The following is a 24,589-nucleotide window of genomic DNA, read 5'->3' as shown; positions in this document are numbered from 1 at the left end:
TGATAACTACTGCTATAGTCACCTATGTGTCTTCATACAATAGCCAGTGGTGTAGTGAGGGTAGGAGGCAACCCACCCACCCCTGCTCCTTCCGTGCCAACCTCCCCTGCTCCTTTTGCACCCCCATGCCACACCCCCTTTCCACCCCCGTACCTCTTTAAATCTTCAACAGTACGAGCAGCTTCCCTGGCCTGCTGCTCACACTGGGTTTCCCTCTGATGTCACTTCCTGGACCCGAGACCCAGAAGTGGTTTCAGAGGGAGCCAGGCTGGCGCTAGCAGCAGGCTAGAGTGGTTGCTCGCACTGGAGATTTTAAAGAGGTACAGTGGGGTAGAGAAGGGAAGGCATGAGCTTGGAGGGGTAGAGAGGTGCCAGCGTAGGGTTACCAGACAGCTTTTCACAACCCGGCACTTTGTCTGGGTTTTGAAAAGCCTCCTTAAATTGTGTCAGGCAGGGAGGAAGTCCGCACATGCGTGGACTTCCTCCCTGCCCGACAAGAGCAGGAAGCAGGGGGGGGGGGGCGGGACTAGGGTGTTACAGGGCAGGGACGGGCGGAACTGGGCAAGCCTAGGGGGTGGGTCTGGGGGGGGGGGTCCGAAAAATCTGCCAACCCTATGCCGGCACCCCCATCGAGATGGCGCCTTAGGCGATTTAGCCTTTCCATCCCCCTTACTATGCCACTGATAATAGCATCTAAATAGATGCCTATGCCCTTTTAAACCAGGCACCCAGTTAAAGAATTAACCCCATCGTGTCCACAGTTCAGATCTGTGCATATCTGTGCCGTAGGTAAGCAATGTTTTTTTTCCTAAAATCACCACTAAGATATGTATAGATTGGCTTTTCACGTATGCAAATGGAACCTAACACTTCCAAAATGACCTCACATCAGTTAAATTCCAATCTGTTTTTATTTCTTACCTTTTCCAATGGGTTTCGCTCTACTAAGCCTTGGAGAACAAACAGAAGACATCTTCTTCCATGGCCCCCCATGTTGGTTCGTAACTGTCTCTGGAAGGGAAATATCCCCCGAGGCTGCAGACGTCCATGGATTTTTTAGAAATGAAAATTTATTACCAAATGTTGGGGATTCTGATCCAGAGGGGCCCTTCTTTGTATAAGACGAAAACTTGGGTTCATTAAACTGTTCCTGGTTTGTTGGCGCCCCAGTCTTTGTGTGCTGGACTGAAGTATTCTGAGGAGACAGGGAGAACGGCCTTGCAGAAACTGCCTGACCTTGACTTTTTAAATTGTGAGGTTGTGATTTGAGAGAATTAATATTGATTAAATGTATAGAAAATGCCTCCTGTTTCGGCATATCAGCCTCCTCCAATATGGTGTTCATTAGTCCAGAACCAAAATTCACAGGGTTTTGAAGAGCAGCCATATAGGACTCACGGTAGCGACACTTCATTTCTTGAGGTTTCATCTCTTTGTTTAACTTTCTTCTTACGCAAGGTGTACAGTCACCATCGTCAGAGTTTACTACTTTCCCACAATCCCACTCTTTTGATGCCAAACTCAATGAACAGTCCCCATTTGCTAATGGAGCAAAAGCTGTATTTCCAGATGAAGGCATGGCTGTAGCATCAGTAGATCCTTCAATCAGTGTGGAAGATAGAAAGTCAACATCAGGAGGTAATGATTTAGCAGAAGAATCCAGTTTCTTTTCTTCAGAAATTTCCAAAAGATCCACATAATCTCCCTCAGTATCTTGACTGACAATGTCGGTGAGGCTTTGTGTAGCTAAAGTACTTAATTTCTTTGAAGACTCTCCCAAGTCAAGTTTAACAAGACCTGGGTACAGTTCCTGGCTAGCTTTCCAGGACAAGTTGTTGCTAGCACTTAAACTGGAAATAACACTGTGGTTAGACAATTGGCAATCTGTTTTGCCTACAATAAATGAGGTTCTTGGTTTTATACATGCTTCTATGGAGCTATTAACTTCTAGTTCACCTGCTTGATGAGACCCTTTAATACTGATACAATTTGGTATAACTTTGGGTCTATTGACAAACTCTGGTATGGTGATTTCAGTCCAAGGCACTTTGGCAATCCCACTGCCTGTTGCCACCAGGCATATATGTAGAGATACTCCCTCAAGACCTCTGTTGATTGCCTCCAACCATTCTTTGGTAAATAACTCTAAATAGGAAGATTCCGGAACATGTTTTTCCTCCACAGTATGAAGGTCGTCAGAAAGATATTTCAATAAAACACAAGCAGATTGTTCTCCAAAGGACCCTGCTTGTAGATAGAAATCTCCTGGGCGCAGTAAGAAGGGACTTAGCGGTGCAAGATGGATCACTACTTTCTCACGTAGGCATAAGGGCCATCCTTCATGGAGGAATAAATTCTCAAAGTAGGGAGCCTAGAAAAGGGGATATTAAATGAATGAACCAACTATCTATTGACTAATCAGAAATATTCACATGCTGGAGATCACTATATTTGATGTTGGCTGTGCAATGAGGACAGGGATAGAATGAAAACAGCCAATATTTAGCTGGATGGAAGTGGGGAAGAGAAAGAGCAGCAGATGCTTGATGGAAGAGGGGATAAAGAAAAAAGGGCACATGCTGGATTGGGGGAAGAAAATAGAGTTATTGAGTTATTGGAAGGGATGAGGGAAAGAGGTAGCAAACTGTAGGTAGACACTATAAAAAGAGGGAAATTGGATAGTAAGAAAGAATTTAGACGGAGGCAAAAAATAAATTGAGAAGGAAGAGCAGGGAAGAAAAGGAAGAAGAATGGAGAGGAGAGATGTCAGAGCATGGAGGGAGGGGGAGGAGACAGATAAGAGATCTGGAGGGAGGAAAGGGGAAAAGAGACAGAATAGATCCGAGGGGAGGAAAAGAGCGAGAGATGGTAAAAACCACAGGGGAGGGAGGGAGAGATGGAAGAGAAGAAGACAGAGATGCCAGACCTTGGGGGAAACAGAGGGAAGAAGATGGATACCAGACCAATGGGGGGGGGAAGGAGAGATGGAAGGGAGAGGCAAACAGTTTCCGGAAGAAGCATAGAAAGAGAGCAGATGCCATATGGAAGAGGCAGTGAGAAGGCAGAGAGTGGATAGAAGGAAGAGAAGGACGAGATGAGGAAAGCAGAAACCAGACAACAAAGGTAGAAAATAAAAATTCTATTTTATCTTTTTTTTTTGCTTTAGGATAAAGTAGTATTGTACATGTGTTCATAAAAGTTTATAAACAGAAAATGGAAATAAGATGATCCTTTTACTGGACTAAATTTATTACATTTATGACTAATTCAGAAACCCTCTACCTTAGGACAGGATACTGTAACAGAAGTATACTTTACTGACCTAAAGAAAGGTTTCTATTAGTCCAATGGAAAATCTGGTAACCTTAGTCACAAGGAGCTGAAATGAGAATCAAACTCAGGGCCCTGAGGCAGCTTCTCTAACCACTAGGCCATTTCTCACACATTTGAAAGTAATGTTACAGTGTGGGAGATGTACTTATGTTTGTAGATGGCTGGTTAGATTTAAAACAAGAATCAGCCATCATTGAATAAGGTGAAGCAAAACGTTAAAAGAAACATTAACTATTCTTTCTAAATTCTTGTGAAGACAGACAAGGGACTTAAAAGTTGGATGTTTGGGAAAGGTACATTGCTATTACAGTCATGGTCCTTGTCTCAACTTACACAAGCAATGCGCCGGATGTGCTCTAAGAGGTGTTTGGCCGGGATCAGAAAGTCTAGGAGGCAGCAGAGTCCATCTCCTTGGTAATCTGACTCGATGATGCCGAACACCTGACTGAGGACGGTGGGAGCCGTGATTTCGAAAGGAGGGTAGAGGGCCGAAAGAGCATTCTGAAACGCGGCATCAAGAACCTGTGAATTCTGCAAGAGACGAAGGTACACAGTTAGCGACACTCATATAATCCAGAGCTGCATTAATTTTATATTTCTTTTTTTTTTTTTTTTAAATTAAATTTTTATTGATTTATAATATATCACAAGTAATACACTTGTTACAGAAATTTCCAAGGAACAAAACATTATAAAAGTAATAATCCAATTCCTTTCTTAGAACAAAATTAAAGAGAGTGATCCATTAAATTCCATAGAGAGAATAGATAGGAAAATTAGATTACTAATATATATATTTCATATTTTATTGGTGAAATATGCTCCATACATTAAAAAAAACACTCATAAGCAAATAACAAAAGGTGAAACAACTTGAAAAACAATATAGAGCACAGCTACCAAATACTTTGTTCCCCACAAACAGAACAATAAGAATCTACGAAGAAGAACCTCCCCAAACCCTCCCTCCACACCACCACAAATCTACAAAACCCATATTGAAGATGTTCTACACTTAAAATTGGTTGATCTTTCCACCCATGGCTTTGCAAGAAGCATATTTCCAATACAAAAGCATAAGAATAGCCTTACTGGGTCAGACCAAGCCCAGTAGCCCGTCTTCACGGTGGCCAATCCAGGTCACAAGTACCTGGCAAAATTCCAGATATATGAGCTCAGGACTGGTGTCAGGTTAACATACATAATATACAGTTAGCAGGTTACAGTTTGCCCTAGTTACGGTACTAAGTTTTTTAGTTTTTTGTACAAGTTTTTACCCCAACTCGACACACCCCAGGGATCCAATACCAATATCCATAACATATAGTATAGTAGCAACATTCCATGCTACCGATCCAGGGCAAGCAGTGGCTTCCCCCATGTCTGTCTCAATAACAAACTGTGGACTTTTCCTCCAGGAACTTGTCTAAAACTTTCTTAAACCCGGCCATATTAACCGCTGTAACCACATCTTCTGACAAAGAATTACCGTAACTATTCTCTGAGTGAAAAAAATATTTCCTCCTATTGGTTTTGAAAGCATTTCCCTGCAACTTCATCGAGTGTCCTCCCCTAGTCTTTGCAATTTTTGACGGAGTGAAAACTCAATTCACATGTACCCGTTCTACACCACTCAGGATTTTGTAGACTTCGATCATATCTTCCCTCAGACCATATTGTACTCAGTCACTAAAGTAAAGATAGATCTACTTCATGTCATATATTCACCCACCCTTTATCCCCCATCACAGATGTTATCTGGTTACAGTGGTCCAAAAGGCTTTAATGTTTATTCTGATTCATTTTGATTCTGGAACCAGTGGGCTCATCATAACAGTTTTTTGGTTTTTTTTTGGTTGAACTCCTGCCTGAACTAATAATCTGAACTTTTTTGTGGGCTTGTTCCAATCCTAATTTATCGGAGTTTCAAATAATGCCCCAGGTTCAAGAACCTCCCCTCCCCCCACAAAAAAAACATTTAACCCAGCGTTAAAAAATTCACAAACAGGATTTTGCGACGGTTCATTGCAGTTGGTGAATCTCGACGTCGCTAACACTTTGCTGCTACTCTACAATTTTTTGTGACTTTTTTTGTTATCCTTTTTTACCATGGACCCCTGACGAAGGTTTGTCCGAAACACGGACCGTGTCGGGTCCCTTGATTGGTAAAAGGGTTTGCATATAATTATTTTGTCACAATAAATTTTGCCTACGTCTTGTACAGATCTGCAGTTTTGTTTTGTTTGCTCGCTGTTTGTTTCTACACATGATCAACTTTGCAAATGCAATTTAGTCCATGAACATGAACCTTGTTGCTCAGAAGCACCATGCATCTTCCATGGCTCTTATGGGAGATCTGTGTCTCCAAATGCCTGTTTACTTGGCGCTGTTGCTCTCGTTCACCATCAAGTCACGTAAAGCAGCTGTTTCACTATCTTCCAATTAAATGTCTTTCTGCCTTCTTAGAGCTTCGTTGCTCATATTGCTCTTCCCGACAGGCGTTGTGAAAAGATCCGCTCTCTGCAGCCAGCTCTGACCTTTCTTGCTCTCGGTTTCCTGACCTGCTTGGAAGGTTTCAGTCCCAATATAGATACACTCAGCTGCAACCCTGAGGAATTCAGAGACTGCGTGACCTCAAACAGAAGGGGGCATTTCGAACAGCTCTGCAAATAACGCCACCCCACACCTTGATACCAAAGGCTCAGAAAAGAGACTGACAGTTGTATAAACAATGACCCTGTGATACTTCGACTAGCAAAGCTGAATCGAAGGTATCTTCATTTCTTAATGATAAACGGTAACACAAAGATCAGAACCCACCGGAGCAAATTTCACTTTGGGGCAGCTTATTACACTGCACAGAAATATACAGACAACTCTTCGGTTGTACCAAATTCCAGTGGCAGCTCTGGTGGGTGGCTCACATTGCCTTTTAGGACCCAATTTGCAAGTGTGGGTCCTAAAAGGCAGATTTTCATTCGACTTCTAAGTTCCGTTGTAATATTGCTGCCAAAATCATAGCTCAGGAGAGAGAACTGCTTAAATCATGAGACATCTTCGTGCTGGAGCCCACCTGAATGATGACCTCAGGCAAATACCAGCCGGACGCTTGAGAACCCAAGTAGACTTGTTTTAAAAGGCAAGTCAAGGCACGCCAACCGCAAAAATGCTTCCTTGAAACTTCAGGCAAGAACTTGGGAAGATCCAACCCAGAAAAAATGGACAAGAATCCAAGCCAGGTCGATTTAAACCAAGTTGGCATTCAGGTCAGGGCTCAGTTGTTTGGCTAATTCTTGGCATAAACACAGGGGACCACTGTCTGAAGCTGCGCGGCTGTCACTGTTTCCTCGGGCATTAGTGAATACAGTCGCTGCTGAGTTTTCCTGATTGCCACTTTCCAGTTTCATAAGAACCTAAGAACAGCCTTACTGGGTCAGAACAGTAGCTCGTTCTCATGGTGGCCAATCCAGGTCCCTAGTACCTGGCCAAAACCCAAGGAGTTGCAACAATCCAGAATCTCAAGGAGTAAGCAAGATATCAGAACCCCAAATTGTGGCAACATTCCATGCGGAATCCCCAGTGAGTGGCAACATTCCATGCTACCGATCCAGGGCAAGCAGTGGCTTCCCCTATGTCTTTCTCAATAACAGACTATGGACTTTTCCTCCAGGAACTTGTCCATACCTCTCTGCTCTTACCACAACCTCTGGCGATGTGTTCCAGAGCTTAGCTATTCTCTGAGTGAAAAAAAATCTCCTCCTATTGGTTTTAAAAGTATTTCCCTGTAACCTCATCGAGTGTCCCCTAACCACAACAGGGGCAACAGGAGAGCAATGGAAGCGGGAAATGGGGCATATTTTGGAAACAGTCTGACATAGAGAAGTGTTGGTTTTAGGCACTGACTTAAGGGGACAGCTGATCTTCTCTTGAGCTCTGACAGAAAGCTCACAGCTATGAGAGAAAACCAATCCATTATGCCAAACTACCCTCAGCAAACGAACTAGCACAACATTTCGACTCAAAAATCAAAAACCTAAGAAACAACTACTCGACAATTCCTGCATACGAACATCAATCAATTGATATACCAAGAAAAGAAATATCAGTGGATATGATCTGGAGTTCCTTCCACAACTCAGATTGGAATAACAAATTATATAACTCAAATTATATAACTCAAATTATATAACAAATACTCTAATTCATACTGTGTCTTGGACTCATGTCCCCCAGAGATTATGAAAGCAGCTCCATTAGGCTTTAAATTATCTCTATTGAATTATCTAACCAATAACCTATACAATGGAAAATTTCCTCACCAACAATGGTCATATTATAATAACCTCAATTCCAAAAAATTGTAAAGAACCAGCAACATCAATAACCAACTATAGATCTGTAGCATCTATTCCATTTATGGTAAAAATCATGGAAGGATTGGTACACACCCAACTAATGGAATACGTTGACCAAGTCTCCCTTCTGCACGAAAAACTCAATCTGGTTTTAGGCCTCTATTTAGCATTGAAACAGTAATTGCGGCCATTCTGGACAATTTGCGCTACTTGTTCAGTAAGGGCCTCAACGCCCTAATCATGCAATTTGACATGAGTTCCGCCTTTGACTTGGTGGACCATGGAAAACTGTTACAATGCCTAGACGCAATCGGAATCAGAGGAGAAGTACTGAACTGGTTTCGAGGTTTCCTTATATCACGCACATACCAAGTCTGTTTCAATCACGATCTCTCAGACACATGGAGCAATCCATCTGGCGTGCCACAAGGATCACCGCTATCCCCTTTGCTCTTCAATGTTTACATGACCTCATTGGGTGCACAACTATCCCAGCTGGGGATAAAACTATTTAGCTACGCTGACGACTTCACGATAATCATCCCATTCACCAACTCTGTCTCAGAAGTCACCCCCCAAAGCAACAGAAGTATTAAATCGGATGGAGCAATGGATGACCGAATTCAGACTAAAACTAAACTCAGAGAAAACAAAATTTTTCATAGCAGCGCCATACCCACTCGACACTAAAGCACCAATGTGCATCAACAACCTTAGTCATCCAATTCAACCCACTATGAAGATATTGGGTGTAACACTGGACCACAACCTGACCATGAAAGACCAGGTAGACTCCTTGATCAGAAAAATCTTTCACACCCTCTGGAAACTTCGGTCCATCAGAGCTTTCTTCGATGCCTCATCATTTCGAATTCTAGTACAATCCCTTATTCTGAGTCAACTCGATTGTTGTAACATCGCCTACTTGGCACTCCCCCAGAAGTACATGCGGCGATTGCAACTAGTTCAAAATACAGCAGTTAGGCTACTTTGTGGACTGAAGAAGTTTGATCATGTGACACCTTCTTATCGACTCTTACACTGGCTACCGATGGAGGCACGTGTGAAATTCAAGTTTGGTTGTTTTTGCTTCAAGGTACTCTATGGCTTAGCCCCTAAATACATAACAGACCTTTTCTCTTTCTCAACCAACAGACACAAGCGAAGTTCACACCTGAACTTTGTTTCTCCACCGGTTAGAGGTTGTAAATTTAAAAGTCATCATCACCATCTTCTCGCACATCAAGCACCATTATGGGGTAAAGACCTTGAACAATTGCTTGTGCCTACTACCTATGGAGAATTCAGGAAACGCCTGAAAACACATCTATTCCTGAAATACTTAGAAAACCAACCTATTCAATCTTAGTCCTTAACAACCGAGCGCAAGAACCACCTGTCGCTAAATCTGTACTTTGTTTATTCATTCAACTTGTAACTTTGTTTATTCACTCAATCTGTAACATTTCTAATCATTGTAAACCGCATAGAACTTCACGGTCCTGCGGTATATAAACTGTTATTATTATTATTATTTGTGGGTATTGAGAATTTCTCCTATCCTGTGTCTAAAGGAAACTTTTTGCAGTAAATTTAACCCATGAATAGAAAAAAAGAGACGACTTCCGTGAAATTTTATAACTTACAATCACTCACAAGTGCTGATGGTTGAAATCAGTAAGTCATTAAGAACATATGATATTATATAATGCAACTCCTTGAACTGATTTTATTTATTTCAGAAAACGTATGTTATTAATCACTAATTCAGCAGGACTCAGAATGAACAAACCACATATATTTAAAACAATATGTATAAAAATAAGGCTGATAGACAACCAAGTAGGAGAGGCTCCTACCCTCTTATCTCCCAATGACCAGGTGATCCCCAGATTTCCAGTAGCACACAACTGGATATTGCCACTGAAAATCTAGAAAGACTGCTCTGGTACTAACTGGTTAGTAATTTATTCTTCGAATCATGTTGGTCTCAGGTGCTGGTAGTCTCTGATTTCTTTTGTCTTCTCTTAACTCATTTTCCAGGGTCTCCTGACCATTTGGCATTTCTTCTTTCTCCATGCTCACCATCCATCCATTATTCCCCATGTTCAGCATCTCTCTTCTCTATGTCTCTTAACATCCCTTTCCAGTATTTCTCCTGTGCCCATCTCTCTGCCTTAATCATCTCTCTATTCTATTCCCCTCCTCCCTCTGTGTACAGTATCACTCCTCTATATCCCCCCCTGTTCAGCATCTTCCTTCTGCATTCTTATTCTCTCCAGGTCTCTCTGTGTCCATATACCCTCCCATGTCTAGCATTACCCCTCTGTGTCCATATACCACCCCATGTCCATATACCACCTCATGCAGCATTCCCCTTTTTATCCCTGTTCCTATGCTCCCTTCCATGCCCATCTCCCCTCTTTCTGTATATTTCCCTATGTCCAGCTTCTCCCCTCTCTTACACCAATATGTCTTTCGCACTCTCTCATTCCTCCCTCCCTCCCTCCACTATGTTCAATATTTCACTTACTCTTCCTTTATCCCCTTGATTCAGCTTTTCTCTTTCCCTTTCCTTCTCTCTCTTCCTCCCTGCAGGTCCTGCATCTCTCTCCCTTGCCTCTAGCCCCCTTCCCATGGTCCAACACCTCAATCCCCTCCCTTCAGCGCCCAGGTGTGGGTCTGGCATCTCTCCCTTCTCTCCAACTCCACTCCACCCACCACATGGGCCCAGCACCTGTTTCCCTTTTCCCCCAATCCACAGGCTAGACCCAGTAACTGTCTCCCTTCCCTTCAGCTCCAGCCGGTCTAGCCAGTTGGAAACTTCCTGCACGCAGCACTGCTCCGGGAATCTTCTTGCCGCCGAGTCCCTCCTTCCAATGTAATTTCCGGAAGTTATATTGGAAGGAGGGACTCGGTGGCAAGAAAGTTCCTGGAGCAGCGCTACATGCAGGAAGCTTCCAACTGGCTGGTAGGTCCTCCCCAGGAGGCGCGAAAGAGCCAATCCAGAAGAGTCATGTGTTTGTTTGGTTTTTTTTTTCTTTTTTCCACTTTCGGCGATCAGGGAGACAGAGTGGGAGGGTGCGAGGGCTGTTGGACCCACGATAAGGAGGGAGGGAGAGAGGGAGGGAGGGAGAAGGGCTGCTGCTGCACCCACGATCGTGAGGGGGGCTGCTGACCGGGAGGGCTGGGAAGAAAGGCAACTCACGGCAGATCCTTTACCTTGGGGACAAGGCCATCCACCGCTGTACAAGGCGGTTAATGGCTTTGTCCTCATACCTGCGGCAACTGTTCGATTTTTCCCTCGTTCCTGCAGGTTACCCATGGATACCCGCGGGAAACAGTCACTGTGTCATTCTCTACTTTGCACTCCTGAGCAGGTCAAAACCTTAGTGCCTCTACATTCAAATTCAAAAGTGTAATGGGAGAGGACCCCTCAAGGAATGCAGTATCAGATTCCAACTAAAGGAGGCAGCGCAATACAGAGAACAGAGATGGGCAATGGGGATCACAGAAGCGTCAGATGGTTGAGGAATCTGGGCAAGTGCCTTTCTTCCTGCTTCCTCCATCCCCCAACACAAAGACAAAGAATCAACAGGTTGAGAGACGGTATACATATTGCACCTTACAACTCACTCTGGTAATTCAGTCCTGCTTTTGACATTCACCTATTCAATAAAGATTTGTTTTCCATAAGCAAAGGACGGTTTTTGAATGAAGTCCTATGTAGAGAATGACACAGGGACAAATTTATCCTCGTCCCCGCAGGAACTCAATTTCCCTGTCCCGTCCCCGCGAGTTTTGTTGCTGTCACTGTCCCGTTCCTGTAAGCTCTGACTTAACCACACAAGCCTCGGACACTTATGATTTTAAAGCGTTTGAGGCTTGTGCAGATGAGGGCGGAGCTTAGGCATTGGTGGAATGAGGCATTATGACATCATAATCTGAGCTCTAGAATGTTGCTACTTAGGATTTTAAAGGGTTTGAGGCTTGCGCAGATGAGGACGGAGCTTAGGCATTGGTGGAATGAGGCATTATGACATCACAATCTGAGCTCTAGAATGTTGCTACTTACGATTTTAAAGGGTTTGAGGCTTGCGCAGATGAGGACGGAGCTTAGGCATTGGTGGAATGAGGCATTATGACATCACAGTCTGAACTCTAGAATGTTGCTACTTAGGATTTTAAAGGGTTTGAGGCTTGTGCAGATGAGGACGGAGCTTGCAGGAATGGGACAGTTCCTGCAGGGAAAAAATTGTCCCCATGTCATTCGCTAGTCCTATGTATACGCTTGTACAGCTCTACATATAGGAGAAAAATCAAAATGCCAGTTCTCCTTAGACCATGCTTTGAAAGAATGGATTGAAAAAAGAAAATGAACCTGGAGATCTGGAAGAAGTCGAAACCATCGTGTCTCTCTGACGCTGCTCTTCAGTGGCTCATAGTGTAATAGTAACAGGATAGCCTCCTCTCCCTCCAGTCCCTTCAGCAAATCACTTCTTAGCCCAGCGCTTTGTTAAGTCTTGCTCTTCAGGCACCGCCATTTCAATGGTGTGCTTTGTGGTTCTACGGTGCTGTGAAACCGAAACATTTCCACCGAGCTGTGAATACAAATTCCTTCCCTTAATAAGGCTCAGGGATCTTTCTTTCCTCCTGCTCCGAAGACACTGGAGGCTTTGTTATTACTGATGCTGGGAGACTGCGCTTGATGACCTTGTGAAGTGCTCAGGATTAAGACGAGGCTATTCACTTTTACATTCTCGTTAACCCGGAGTGCTCCGAGGGGACGCACAATGACCTCCCTCTCCCCTAGTCTGCCGTCTTTAACTCTAATGTTCTTTAGTTCTGCTTTCTCTCCCTCTTCTTTGTTGCATATTTCTAAATCTGGGTGTTTTTTTTTCCCCCTGCTGCTGCTTTTCCACATTCTCCCATGCCCATTTCTCTCTCTTGCAGCCATCTTAACATAGTAACATAGTAACATAGTAGATGACGGCAGATAAAGACCCGAATGGTCCATCCAGTCTGCCCAACCTGATTCAATTTAAATTATTATTATTTTTTTTTTCTTCTTAGCTATTTCTGGGCGAGAATCCAAAGCTTTACCCGGTACTGTGCTTGGGTTCCAACTGCCGAAATCTCTGTTAAGACTTACTCCAGCCCATCTACACCCTCCCAGCCATTGAAGCCCTCCCCTGCTCTTTCCCAACTCAAGCTAGGTTAGAAATGAAAATATTTTTGAAAGAGGCTGTGAACTGGGCCAAATAGTTAAGAATATCAACCTCAGAGATGCATTTTAGAAAGCTATTAAAAACCCATCTGTTCTCAAAATTCTTGTAATCCCTTCAAAGCCTCATACCGATGTGAAACTATTTTTAAGTTTTCAAGTTTCAAGTTTATTCATGGCTTGATATACCGACCATCACACGTATCTGGACGGTTTACAATTATTAAAAATTAGAAAGGTCTAATATAGTTTTTGATTTAGGTGCGATAAAATAAAAAGAGGGTAAACCTAATACTATGACAAAATAAGACTGATTGGAAACAAGAGGTTTTGGGGGATAGGGCAGTTTTAATAACAATGATGCGAATATTCTATGCGAATATTGTTGCTCACTGACAATGGTCAGCCCATCTCTTTTGTAAACCGCATAGAACCGAAAGGCTTTTGCGGGATAGAAATAAAAATTTATGTTATGTTATGTAAACACGGCAAAGTATTCCTAACCCCAGTTAGTGTGGCAGCACAAGACCTACCCCGGGAGTCCAACTTACGTCTTCTGCATGGACGTGTACAAGCAGCATTTCTCAACTCGGTCCTGGAGTACCCCCTTGGCGTATGACGGAGGCAGTGCACGCAAATCAAGTTTATGCATATTCATTGGGGATAGCCTGAAACTCTGACTGGCAAGGGGGTACACCAGGACCGAGTTGAGAAACACTGATGTACAGCACTACCGCTAGGCCACCAGGCTTAGACCACCTTTGACATACCAGGCCGACGGTCGATGAAACTGCAGGGAAATACTTTTAAAACCAATAAGAGGAAATATTTTTTCACTCGGAGAATAGTGAAGCCCTGGAACGCGTTGCCAGGGTTTGCGGTAAAAGCTGGTTTTAAGAAAAGTTTGGACAAATTCCTGGAGGAAAAGCCCACAGTCTGCTATTAAGACACGGGGGAAGCCTCTGCTTGCCCTGGGTGGAATGTTGGTACTCCTTGGAGTTCTAGAATCTTGTTGCTCTCTGGGATTCTGGAATCCGGACAATCCATTTGTAATCTGCCTTGAACCGCAAGATAATGGCGGAATAGAAATCCCTAATGTAATGTAATCTTGTTATTCTTTGAGATTCTGTATAGAATGTTGATACTCTTTGGGTTTGGCCACCGTGAGAACGGGCTACTGGGCTTGATGGACCATTGTACTGACCCAGTAAGGCTGTTCTTATGGAAGATTTACATGCTAAGAAAAGACACTGGCAATAAATCTTTAGGAAGAGATACTAATAGCTTGACCCATGACCAGGTGCATAGATAAGAGGCAGCGTCCTTAATTTATTCTAAGAGAATGCTCACAGATCCTACGGAGCTGCTATTCAAAATCTGTTCTCAAAATAGATTGACAGATTCTGAGAATACAAAGTCTTAACATAGTAACATAGTAAGTGAAGGCCTCCCTAAGGGAAGGACTCTTCACAGGAGACATCACACAAAACTCTTTAAGAAACGCGAGGTCATGGTTTAAACCGTATAAAAGCACCCAGGGCCGTCAAGGATGGGATAAGCAGGTGTCCTTTATTGATGAACCCAACATGGGCCGTGTTTCAGCGTCAAAACACCTCAGTCAGGGGTCAGCCAATTTATAAAGGGGTTCTTAAGAACAGTCCAAAGTAAACTGTTGGAGCTCAGTGAACAAAAAAAAAAACAACAACGAAGACCCTCGTCACATAATCCGCGCGTCGGTGTTTTGGAAATGGCACCTGACTCAGGCATCTGATGCCGAAACACAGCCCATGTCGGGTTCATCAGTAGAGGACCCTTGATTATCTCAGGCTTGATGGCTTCAAACAGCTCCTTTAATGATCCACAAATCATTGCTTTTTACATTACAACCCGTCTAGAACTCCGGCGGGATATAACAACCCAAACACTGGCTCACCCAGGGGAAGCTCCAAGCGCTAGAAAGGACCTCCTAGGGTACAGTTCTATTAGTGAAAAAGCGAGGGAGAGAACCTCCTAACCTTTCAAACATTTTCATCTTCCTATCCTGTCTAACCTGTTGTGCCTGTCCTAAAAAAAAAATTAAAAAAAATCAAATGCATGACAAAAACAATACAGCTAACGAATACCAAGCCATACACTGAATATGACAGGTGACGATATTTAAGGCTCCTTAACTTCAGCGATTAAATAAATAAATAACGCCTGCAAATCTGAATGTCAAGCTCTTGGCAGTTCACAGTAATAAACAGAAACCGCATTGTAAATAAAACATAATAAAATTTAAACAACATAACAAATGCACATAAGAAAACAAATTATAGAAACATAGAAATATGGGAAAAATTATATCCTAAGGCTTGTAAAAAAATAAAAAAAATAAAAATCAAACAATAAATTTGTTGGAAAAGTTAAAAAAAAAAAACTCCTCTAGAAGAAGAGAATTCATGATTTCTTTCCAAATAGACCAGGGGTGTCAAGTCTCTCCTCGAGGGCCACAATCCAGTCGGGCTTTCAGGATTTCCCTAATGAATATGCATGAGGTCTATTTGCATGCACTGCTTTCATTGTACGCTAATAGATCTCATACATATTCATTGGGGAAATCCTGAAAACCCAACTGGATTCCAGCCCTCGAGGACCGTTGCCCACCCTTGATCTAAACTCCGGTCCTCGAGAGCCGTATTCCAGTCGGGTTTTCAGGATTTCCCCAATGAATATGCGCGAGATCTATTTGCATGCACTGCTTTCATTGTACGCTAATAGATCTCATGCATATTCATTGGGGAAATCCTGAAAACCCGACTGGATTCCAGCCCTCGAGGACCGTTGCCCACCCTTGATCTAAACTCCGGTCCTCGAGAGCCGTATTCCAGTCGGGTGTTCAGGATTTCCCCAATGAATATGCGCGAGATCTATTTGCATGCACTGCTTTCATTGTATGCTAATAGATCTCATGCATATTCATTGGGGAAATCCTGAAAACCCAACTGGATTCCAGCCCTCGAGGACCGTTGCCCACCCTTGATCTAAACTCCGGTCCTCGAGAGCCGTATTCCAGTCGGGTTTTCAGGATTTCCCCAATGAATATGCGCGAGATCTATTTGCATGCACTGCTTTCATTGTACGCTAATAGATCTCATGTATATTCATTGGGGAAATCCTGAAAACCCAACTGGATTCCAGCCCTCGAGGACCGTTGCCCACCCTTGATCTAAACTCCGGTCCTCGAGAGCCGTATTCCAGTCGGGTTTTCAGGATTTCCCCAATGAATATGCGCGAGATCTATTTGCATGCACTGCTTTCATTGTACGCTAATAGATCTCATGCATATTCATTGGGGAAATCCTGAAAACCCAACTGGATTCCAGCCCTCGAGGACCGTTGCCCACCCTTGATCTAAACTCCGGTCCTCGAGAGCCGTATTCCAGTCGGGTTTTCAGGATTTCCCCAATGAATATGCGCGAGATCTATTTGCATGCACCGCTTTCATTGTACGCTAATAGATCTCATGCATATTCATTGGGGAAATCCTGAAAACCCGACTGGATTCCAGCCCTCGAGGACCGTTGCCCACCCTTGATCTAAACTCCGGTCCTCGAGAGCCGTATTCCAGTCGGGTTTTCAGGATTTCCCCAATGAATATGCGCGAGATCTATTTGCATGCACTGCTTTCATTGTACGCTAATAGATCTCATGCATATTCATTGGGGAAATCCTGAAAACCCGACTGGATTCCAGCCCTCGAGGACCGTTGCCCACCCTTGATCTAAACTCCGGTCCTCGAGAGCCGTATTCCAGTCGGGTTTTCAGGATTTCCCCAATGAATATGCATAAGATCTGTTTGCATGCACTGCTTTCATTGTATGCTAATAGATCTCATGCATATTCATTGGGGAAATCCTGAAAATCCAACTGGATTCCGTCTCTCGAGGACCAGAGTTGCCCACTCCAGGTCGTTAGTAAACCTAGTAGCTGAACAGATTTGAAAACTGATTTATCAAGATATTTTACCCATTCCGAGGGCGTTTCTATAGCAGCGAGTTTACTAAACATACCGGTTATGGGAGCTATTTCAAGCACTGGTGAGGATGTCTACGTTTCTTTACGGAATACCAGGCATATTTTGGTCTTTGGAACTTTTCGGATTTTGAAATGGTAATATTAAGTCAGAAAATGGCAGACCATAAAATTGCCACAAGATTTTTTTTTTTTTAAATTTCAAAATGAGGCAAACAAGTTAAAATTTAATAAAGGGTTCCTTTTACTAAGGCGTGGAAGCTGATTTAGTGCATGCCAAACGCTAATGCATCCATAGAATATAATGGATGTGTTAGCATTTAGCGTGTATTAATATTTATCATGCGCTAAATCGGCTATCTCGCCTTAGTAAAAGGACCCCTTTATTTAATTTTAACTTGATAAATAAGCAAGGTCTTTCAATAGAAGTACATATGCGTCACAACTGAGCCGATGGTTCTTCTCTCTCTGTCGCTGCAAGAGTGTAGTGACTGTTCTAAATGAGTGAGGTCTTGCAATACCAGTACATACAGTATCCATGCGTCACATCATCACAACTAAGCCGATGGTTCTTCTCTCTCTGACGCTGCGAGGAAGTCAAAATAGTGTTTCTAGGTGGATCACATTCCAAGTGCTCAAGCAATTTTTTTCGATCTCTCCCAGTGGACTCACACTATATCTAACGTACCTGGGGCAATGGTAAATTCTAACGTTAGACACCTATTTCGGAGGTGCCCAACTAGAGAGGTGCCTATCTAAATTAATTAACAAGCTCATTTAAGCTTTTTAATCAGCAATAATTGAAACTTAGGCGCCTATCAAGAAAGAGCAATTCGGCAACAAGGCGCCTCTAAAAATTTAAGCGGCCTTGAAAAAAAACGGGCGCAATGCCCGGTAGGCGTGGGCGTGGCTTCGTGTTAGGCGCCTTGTTGCAGAATCGCTGCTTTTAAGCATGCTTAAGGGCTCGGCTAGGCACTTGACTTTTCGTTGTGCCTAGAGCTGGCCTATTTCTTGGGCGCCTCCAAAATTGGTACCGCTCAGCGTGATTCATTAAACAGCGCCCAATTTTGCTTGAATCGCGCTAAACAGGGCCTACATCGGTGCCTAACTTTTGGGCGCTTCTTATAGAATTTGCCCGTAAGTGACTTGCCCAGGGTCACAAGGCGATTTGAGCCAACAACCTACGGTGGCTCTTGGGTTCTCTTCCTCTATCTTCTGCTCTTTGAGAGGAGAGGATGACAATGCTTACAGCTGCAGGGGCAGTCTTGAGAACGGGATCAAGGAAACATCTAGCTTGTCTCCAGTTGGGCACGTTCCAAGTGAACTATGCTCCAGACTCCATTGCTTGTGAAGCTAACTTCTGGATATTCATTGAGGGTATCCTGAAAACTGGACTGGCTAGGGTGCGACCGGGACAGATTTAGGAACCACAGATCTACACTATGATGAAAATTAAGATCTATAATGCGATCATCCTGCCAACTGCAACTTATGCCTTTTTGAAATATGAGAAATTAGTACACAGAAACTGAATGGGCTCCATCAGTGGTGTCTGGGAAACATTCTTGGTTTTGCCCATCATGACCAATGAAGAGATCCTGAGAAGACATTCACAGAAGTTCCAAGAATCCAGATGGCTGCACAAATTCTAAGGCAGCTTAACGATTGGCATTAGAAATTTTTCCCCGTGGGAATTCATTTTCCCATCCCATTCCCATGAGTTATTTTCCTATCCCTTCCCCGTTCCTGCAAGCTTCGTCCTCGTCAGCACAAGCCTCAAACCCTTTAAAATCCTAAGTAGCAACATTCTAGAGCTCAGATTGTGATGTCATAATGCCTCATTCCACCAATGCCTAAGCTCCGTCCTCATCTGCACATGCCTCAAACACTTTATCATAAGTAGCAACATTCTAGAGCTCAGATTGTGATGTCATAATGCCTCATTCCACCAATGCCTAAGCTCCGTCCTCATCTGCACAAGCCTCAAACACTTTAACATCATAAGTGTTCCAGGCTTGTGTGGTTAGGCAGAGCTTACAAGTCATTCTCTAATTTGGCATTTGAAACATCATAATGTAATGGACATCAATGGGCAAGAAGAGAAATTGAAGGATGCCAAAGAAAGTCCTGGCAGAGCAAATTCTTCAGTATCTTGGCACTGACTAAGAAGAGATGGGATACCTGCTGCCCAAAATGCCCAGGTGCACAAGTCTAAGGCTCTCAATGAACAATGTTCATTTACTGCGCACAAAAAAATTGAAAGGTAATTCTATACATTGCCGCTTATATTTAAGCACCAATAATGAGCCTAGTTTATATTTATTTATTTAAAATATTTATAATCCGCTTACAATCCTAAGCGGCTCACAATAGAACATACATAATATCAACCAACATAATATATTCATCGAACTTAACAAAACGCTAATCATCACATGCGTGCTTGGCGCCAATAATTGACAGTTGGCCTCCAGATTCTATATAAAGTGCCAAGATTTTGTTGCTAAAATTTGTGCACAGATCAAAGATCTGCATGCTAATTAATCAACTTAAGAGGCAATTAATTGATAAAAATCAATTATTAATTACCGTATACATATATATATATATTACGCTATATAGAACTGAAAGGTATTGGCGGGATAGAAGACATCAATGTAATGTAATATATAATAAGTGAGCAATCAAGCTATTGTGACATCATTCATAACCTTGGCTCTTATTGGTGGAATGAGACTTTATGATATCACAATGTCTGCTCTGGATACCAATGACTGTCATTCTTTAGTGTCTGTCTCAACCTGAGTCCTTCTCCACCAGCATTCTTCAATGCAAGGTTTGAGGGTTAGTGGCTGGGCCTGTTCATACTCTGATTCTTATGTGAGCCAAGCATAGGACAGTCAAGCCATTGTGACATCACTGATGAGGTTGGCTCTTATTGGTGGAATGAGGCATTATGACATCACAATATCTGCTCTGGATACCAGATGCTGTCATTCTTTAGTGTCTATCTCAACCTCAGTCCTTCTACACCAGCATTCTTCAATGCAAGGCTTGAGGGTCAGTAGCTGGGCCCGTTCATACCCTTGATTCTTATAGAACAGTCAAGCCATTGTGACATCACTGATGAGGTTGGCTCTTAGACACTAGTGGAATGAGGCATTATGACATCCAATCCCAGCTCTGGTTACCAGACCCTGTCAATCTTTAGTGTCTATCTCAACCTCAGTCCTTCTCCACCAGCATTCTTCAATGCAAGGCTTGAGGGTCATAGGCTGAGCCCATTAATACTCCGATTCCTCCCTCTCTCTTTAAATAATTACAGGGGATGGTTTCCTGCAATTAACCATGGGGACAAATTCTGTCCTGGTGTCATTCTGATACTTTTCTTGACACTTTTCATTTCAGTGAGGCAAATGCATCTAGTCAATGAGCACAAGTATAGGGAAATCAAGCCATTGTGACATCACCGATGAGGTTGGCTCTTATTGGTGGAATGAGGCATTATGACATCACAATATCTGCTCTGGATACCAGATGCTGTCATTCTTTAGTGTTTATCTCAACCTCAGTCCTTCTACACCAGCATTCTTCAATGCAAGGCTTGAGGGTCAGTAGCTGGGCCCGTTCATACCCTTGATTCTTATAGAACAGTCAAGCCATTGTGACATCACTGATGAGGTTGGCTCTTAGACACTAGTGGAATGAGGCATTATGACATCACAATCCCAGCTCTGGTTACCAGACCCTGTCAATCTTTAGTGTCTATCTCAACCTCAGTCCTTCTCCACCAGCATTCTTCAATGCAAGGCTTGAGGGTCATAGGCTGAGCCCATTAATACTCCGATTCCTCCCTCTCTCTTTAAATAATTACAGGGGATGGTTTCCTGCAATTAACCACGGGGACAAATTCTGTCCTGGTGTCATTCTGATACTTTTCTTGACACTTTTCATTTCAGTGAGGCAAATGCATCTAGTCAATGAGCACAAGTATAGGGAAATCAAGCCATTGTGACATCACCGATGAGGTTGGCTCTTATTGGTGGAATGAGGTATTATGACATCACAATATCTGCTCTGGATACCAGATGCTGTCATTCTTTAGTGTCTATCTCAACCTCAGTCCTTCTCCACCAGCATTCTTCAGTGCTAGGCTTGAGGGTCAGTGGCTGTGTCCAATAATACTCTGATTCTTCCCTCTCTCCTTAAAGAATGGCATGGAGATGGTGGTTATCCATGGAGATGGGAACGGTGACAAATTTTGTCACCATGTCATTCTCTACAATTTATCAAATACTATCAGTTGTTCACATTGCATGACACACTTAGTTAGACTTGCCATTGGGAGAGTTTGGCGCAATGGTTAAAGCTACAGCTTCAACATCCTGAGGTTGTGTGTTCAAACCCAGATTGCTCGAGACCCTGGGCAAGTCACTTAATCCCCCCATTGACCCAACTACATTAGATAGATTATGAGCCCACCAGGACAGGGAAAAATGCTTGAGTACCTGAATAAAATTTATATAAACCATTCTGAGCTCCCTTGGGAGAAAGGTATAGAAAACTGAATAAAGAGTGTGAAAAGTATCTCTCTGGTAACCAGAGATGAGACTGTGATGTCACAATACCTCATTCCACCAATGCGTAAGAGCCAACCTCAGCAGTGATGTTACAATGGCTTGATTATCCTATACTTGGCACACTCTTACTATATTTTGATTTCTAGAGTGGTACAGTAGTTAAAGCCACAACCCCAGCACCGAGGTTGTGGGTTCAAATCCACGCAGCTCCTTGTGACCTTGGGCAAGTCACTTAATCCCCCCAGTGCCCCAGGTACATTAGATAGATTGTGAGCCCGCCGGGACAGACAGGGAAAAATGCTTGAGTACCTGAACAAAGTCATGTAAACCATTCTGAGCTCCCTTGGGAGAACGGTATAGAAAATTGAATAAATAGTGTGAAAAGTTACAGCCTCTGGTAATCAGAGCTGATTTTGTGATGTCATAATGCCTCATTCCACCAATAAGAGCCAACCTCAGCAGTGATGTCATAATGGGTTGATTATCCTATATTTGGCACACTTTTACTACATTTTGATTTCTAGATTGGCACGGTGGTTAAAGCCATAACCCCAGCACCGAGGTTGTGGGTTCAAATCCACACAGCTCCTTGTGACCTTGGGCAAGTCACTTAATCCCCCCAGTGCCCCAGGTACATTAGATAGATTGTGAGCCCACCGGGACAGACAGGGAAAACTGCTTGAGTCCCTGAATAAATTCATGTTAACTTTTCTGAACTTCCCTGGGAGAACAGTATAGACAAAACTGAATAAATAAACAGTGTGCAAAGTGTCTGCGTCTAGTAACCAGAGCTGACACTGTGATGTCACAATGCCTCATTCCACCAATAAGAGCCAACCTCCTCAGTGATGTCACAATGGCTTGATGGTCCTATACTCGGCTCACTTTTGCTACATTTTGATTTCTAGAGTGGCGCAGTGGTTAAAGCTACAGCCTCCGCACCCTGAGGTTGTGGGTTCAAGCCCACGCTGCTCCTTGTGACCCTGGGCAAGTCACTTAATTGCCCCAGGTACATTAGACTGTGAGCCTGCCGGGACAGACAAGGGAAAAATGCTTGAGTACCTGAATAGATTCATGTAAACCATTCTAAGCTCCCCTGGGAGAACGGCATAGAAAATTAATGAAATAAATTGATCCGTCATAAATAGTAATGCCTAACTTTCAAGGACCATGGCTGCCTCACACTAATATTCTCTAATGATTAGGCACATCTGCGCACACCCCCTTGTGATGCCTAAAACGAGACACCGATTCATAGAATTCCACCTTAGGGTACCCTTCTCCCCCCCGTATTCGCTGTGATAGGGGATTAAGAGATCCGTGAATACAGAAAAAAAAAAAACGCGAATAACTTTTTCATATGTTATTCGCTGTTTTCTATTAAAAACCATCGTGAATAGGGTTTGAAACCGCGAATAACACGGTGGGAGACCTGGCCTGTTCCTGAAGGGGCGGTGAGACACGGTGAAGAAAGTGCCGGGAATCGGTGATTTTTCTCCACAAACGCTTGGAATCGCCGATTTCTCTATGCAAGCTGATGTAATTGGGGTGGAGGAGCCAGCATGCTAAAAACCGTGAATAATCGAAACCACAAATGCTGAAACCGCAAATACGGAGGGAGAAGTGTATAACTAGTACCCTAATGAAATGAGCGATCAAGCCAATTCTTAGCTACCTTATAAGGAGATGATGCCACATTAATTAACCAGTTACTCTGCACTTCAGAAAAGAATGCTATTGGTAATTTGCAACAACCATTTACCCGCATAAATGGGGATTTACACCAGGTTATTCGAAAACTGCCCACCCTCCATGTGTTAAATTATCCCACAGCATGCATATTTTTCCCTTGCATTTCCCAGAGATGTTCTGGGGTGGGGGGGGGGAGGCAAAGTGAAGTCACAAGGCTAGTGTGCAGGCTTTGCTCTTCCAGAGCGAGGACCCGCAGAGAAAGCAGGTGCAAGTCTCCATGGGCAGCTTGCAAAACACGGATAAACTTGTAATTGGAAAAGTAGCAGAAAGATCAGCGTTTCAGAGGTGGTTTGAAGATGGCCCCCTCGTTCCCGTTTGATTCCCAAATGCAGAAACCCCGTACGGGGGTTTTTTGTTGCTTTGTTTCATTCCGAAATACCTCCGTTCCACGGGACCGGACCCCCGACCCTTTTGTTCCTGGCATCCTCCTGCATTGTGACGTCATAATTGCACTAAGAATGCACAATCAACAAGCGAAAGCCACCCATGACATCACTGCAGTACAAAGAGAACTTAAATTACCATTTCTTTTTCAGAGAAGTTAGCAAGAAGACTTCCCCATCCTCCCCTGTTTGCAATCTCTCCGTCTCTGTCCAGCCTGGAGCTCTCGCCTCATATGAAACGCTTTTGTGTCCGGCCAGGTGCATTGAAAACAAAAACCCTACCGAGACACCAGTCTTTCTTTCCCCATCCCGAGGTGCTCTGGAAACGACCGCTTGGAGCTGGGGAACTCCCCTCCCCTCTTACCTCTAGCAGGGAGGGTCAACCCAGTTGGGGAGGGAGCGGAAAGGGGGAGGGAAAGCTGTGGAGAGTGCAGGAGCTGAGTTCAGCTTTGCTTTCCTGAAATTGTAAAATATTGGAACAATAAAAGTCAGGCTGCCTTTTGTGCCCACATAAAGACACTTCCTGTGCCAGCCCTGGCATGTGCCCTGCTTTGTGTTTTTTTTTGCTACCGTGGGGGAGGCTAAAGGCATCAAATTACTCTGGTCCTAGAGCTGCAACTTCTGCCAAAATGCACACGAAAACCCACAGTTTTTACTTTCTTTGAAGAAAAAAAAAAAAGTTGAACTTTTTTTTTTTTTTTTTTTTAGGAGCAACCACAACTCACACAATGAAGGGATAAAACACCATTTATTACTTAATAAGGAACTGAAACATCCGACTTGATTGCTTAGAAAGGGGGATTTTCCAAGCCATCTCCCAGGGTAAATTGGCGGCTCTGAAAATTGCTCTCCGCTCAGCTACACGTCTACAGCAGGGGTGTCAAAGTCGATCCTCGAGGGCCGCAATCCAGTCGGGTTTTCAGGATTTCCCCCAATGAATATGCATGA

General features: G+C 43.4%; 1 protein-coding gene across 4 annotated transcripts in view; it reads right to left on the bottom strand.

Annotated features, from left to right (window-relative positions):
• KIAA1755 (KIAA1755 ortholog) overlaps nucleotides 1–23,961 on the bottom strand; it is a 102,437-nt gene extending 78,476 nt beyond the window's left edge. For all 4 annotated transcript variants that reach the window (XM_033963640.1, XM_033963643.1, XM_033963641.1 and 1 more), the window contains exons 1-3: nucleotides 23,781–23,961; nucleotides 3,667–3,864; nucleotides 922–2,371 (exon numbers count right to left, since the gene is read on the bottom strand). In XM_033963640.1, the coding sequence (XP_033819531.1) occupies nucleotides 922–2,371; nucleotides 3,667–3,864; nucleotides 23,781–23,783 (1,651 nt within the window). In that variant the 5' untranslated portion in view covers nucleotides 23,784–23,961. The remainder of the gene's footprint in view (nucleotides 1–921; nucleotides 2,372–3,666; nucleotides 3,865–23,780) is intronic.
• Nucleotides 23,962–24,589: the final 628 nt, after the last annotated feature.

Source organism: Geotrypetes seraphini, chromosome 11 (genome assembly GCF_902459505.1).
Source record: "Geotrypetes seraphini chromosome 11, aGeoSer1.1, whole genome shotgun sequence".
NCBI classification, from domain to species: domain Eukaryota; kingdom Metazoa; phylum Chordata; class Amphibia; order Gymnophiona; family Dermophiidae; genus Geotrypetes; species Geotrypetes seraphini.
Note: the sequence above shows the minus strand (reverse complement) of the source record. Positions and strands in the feature narration are given on the sequence as shown.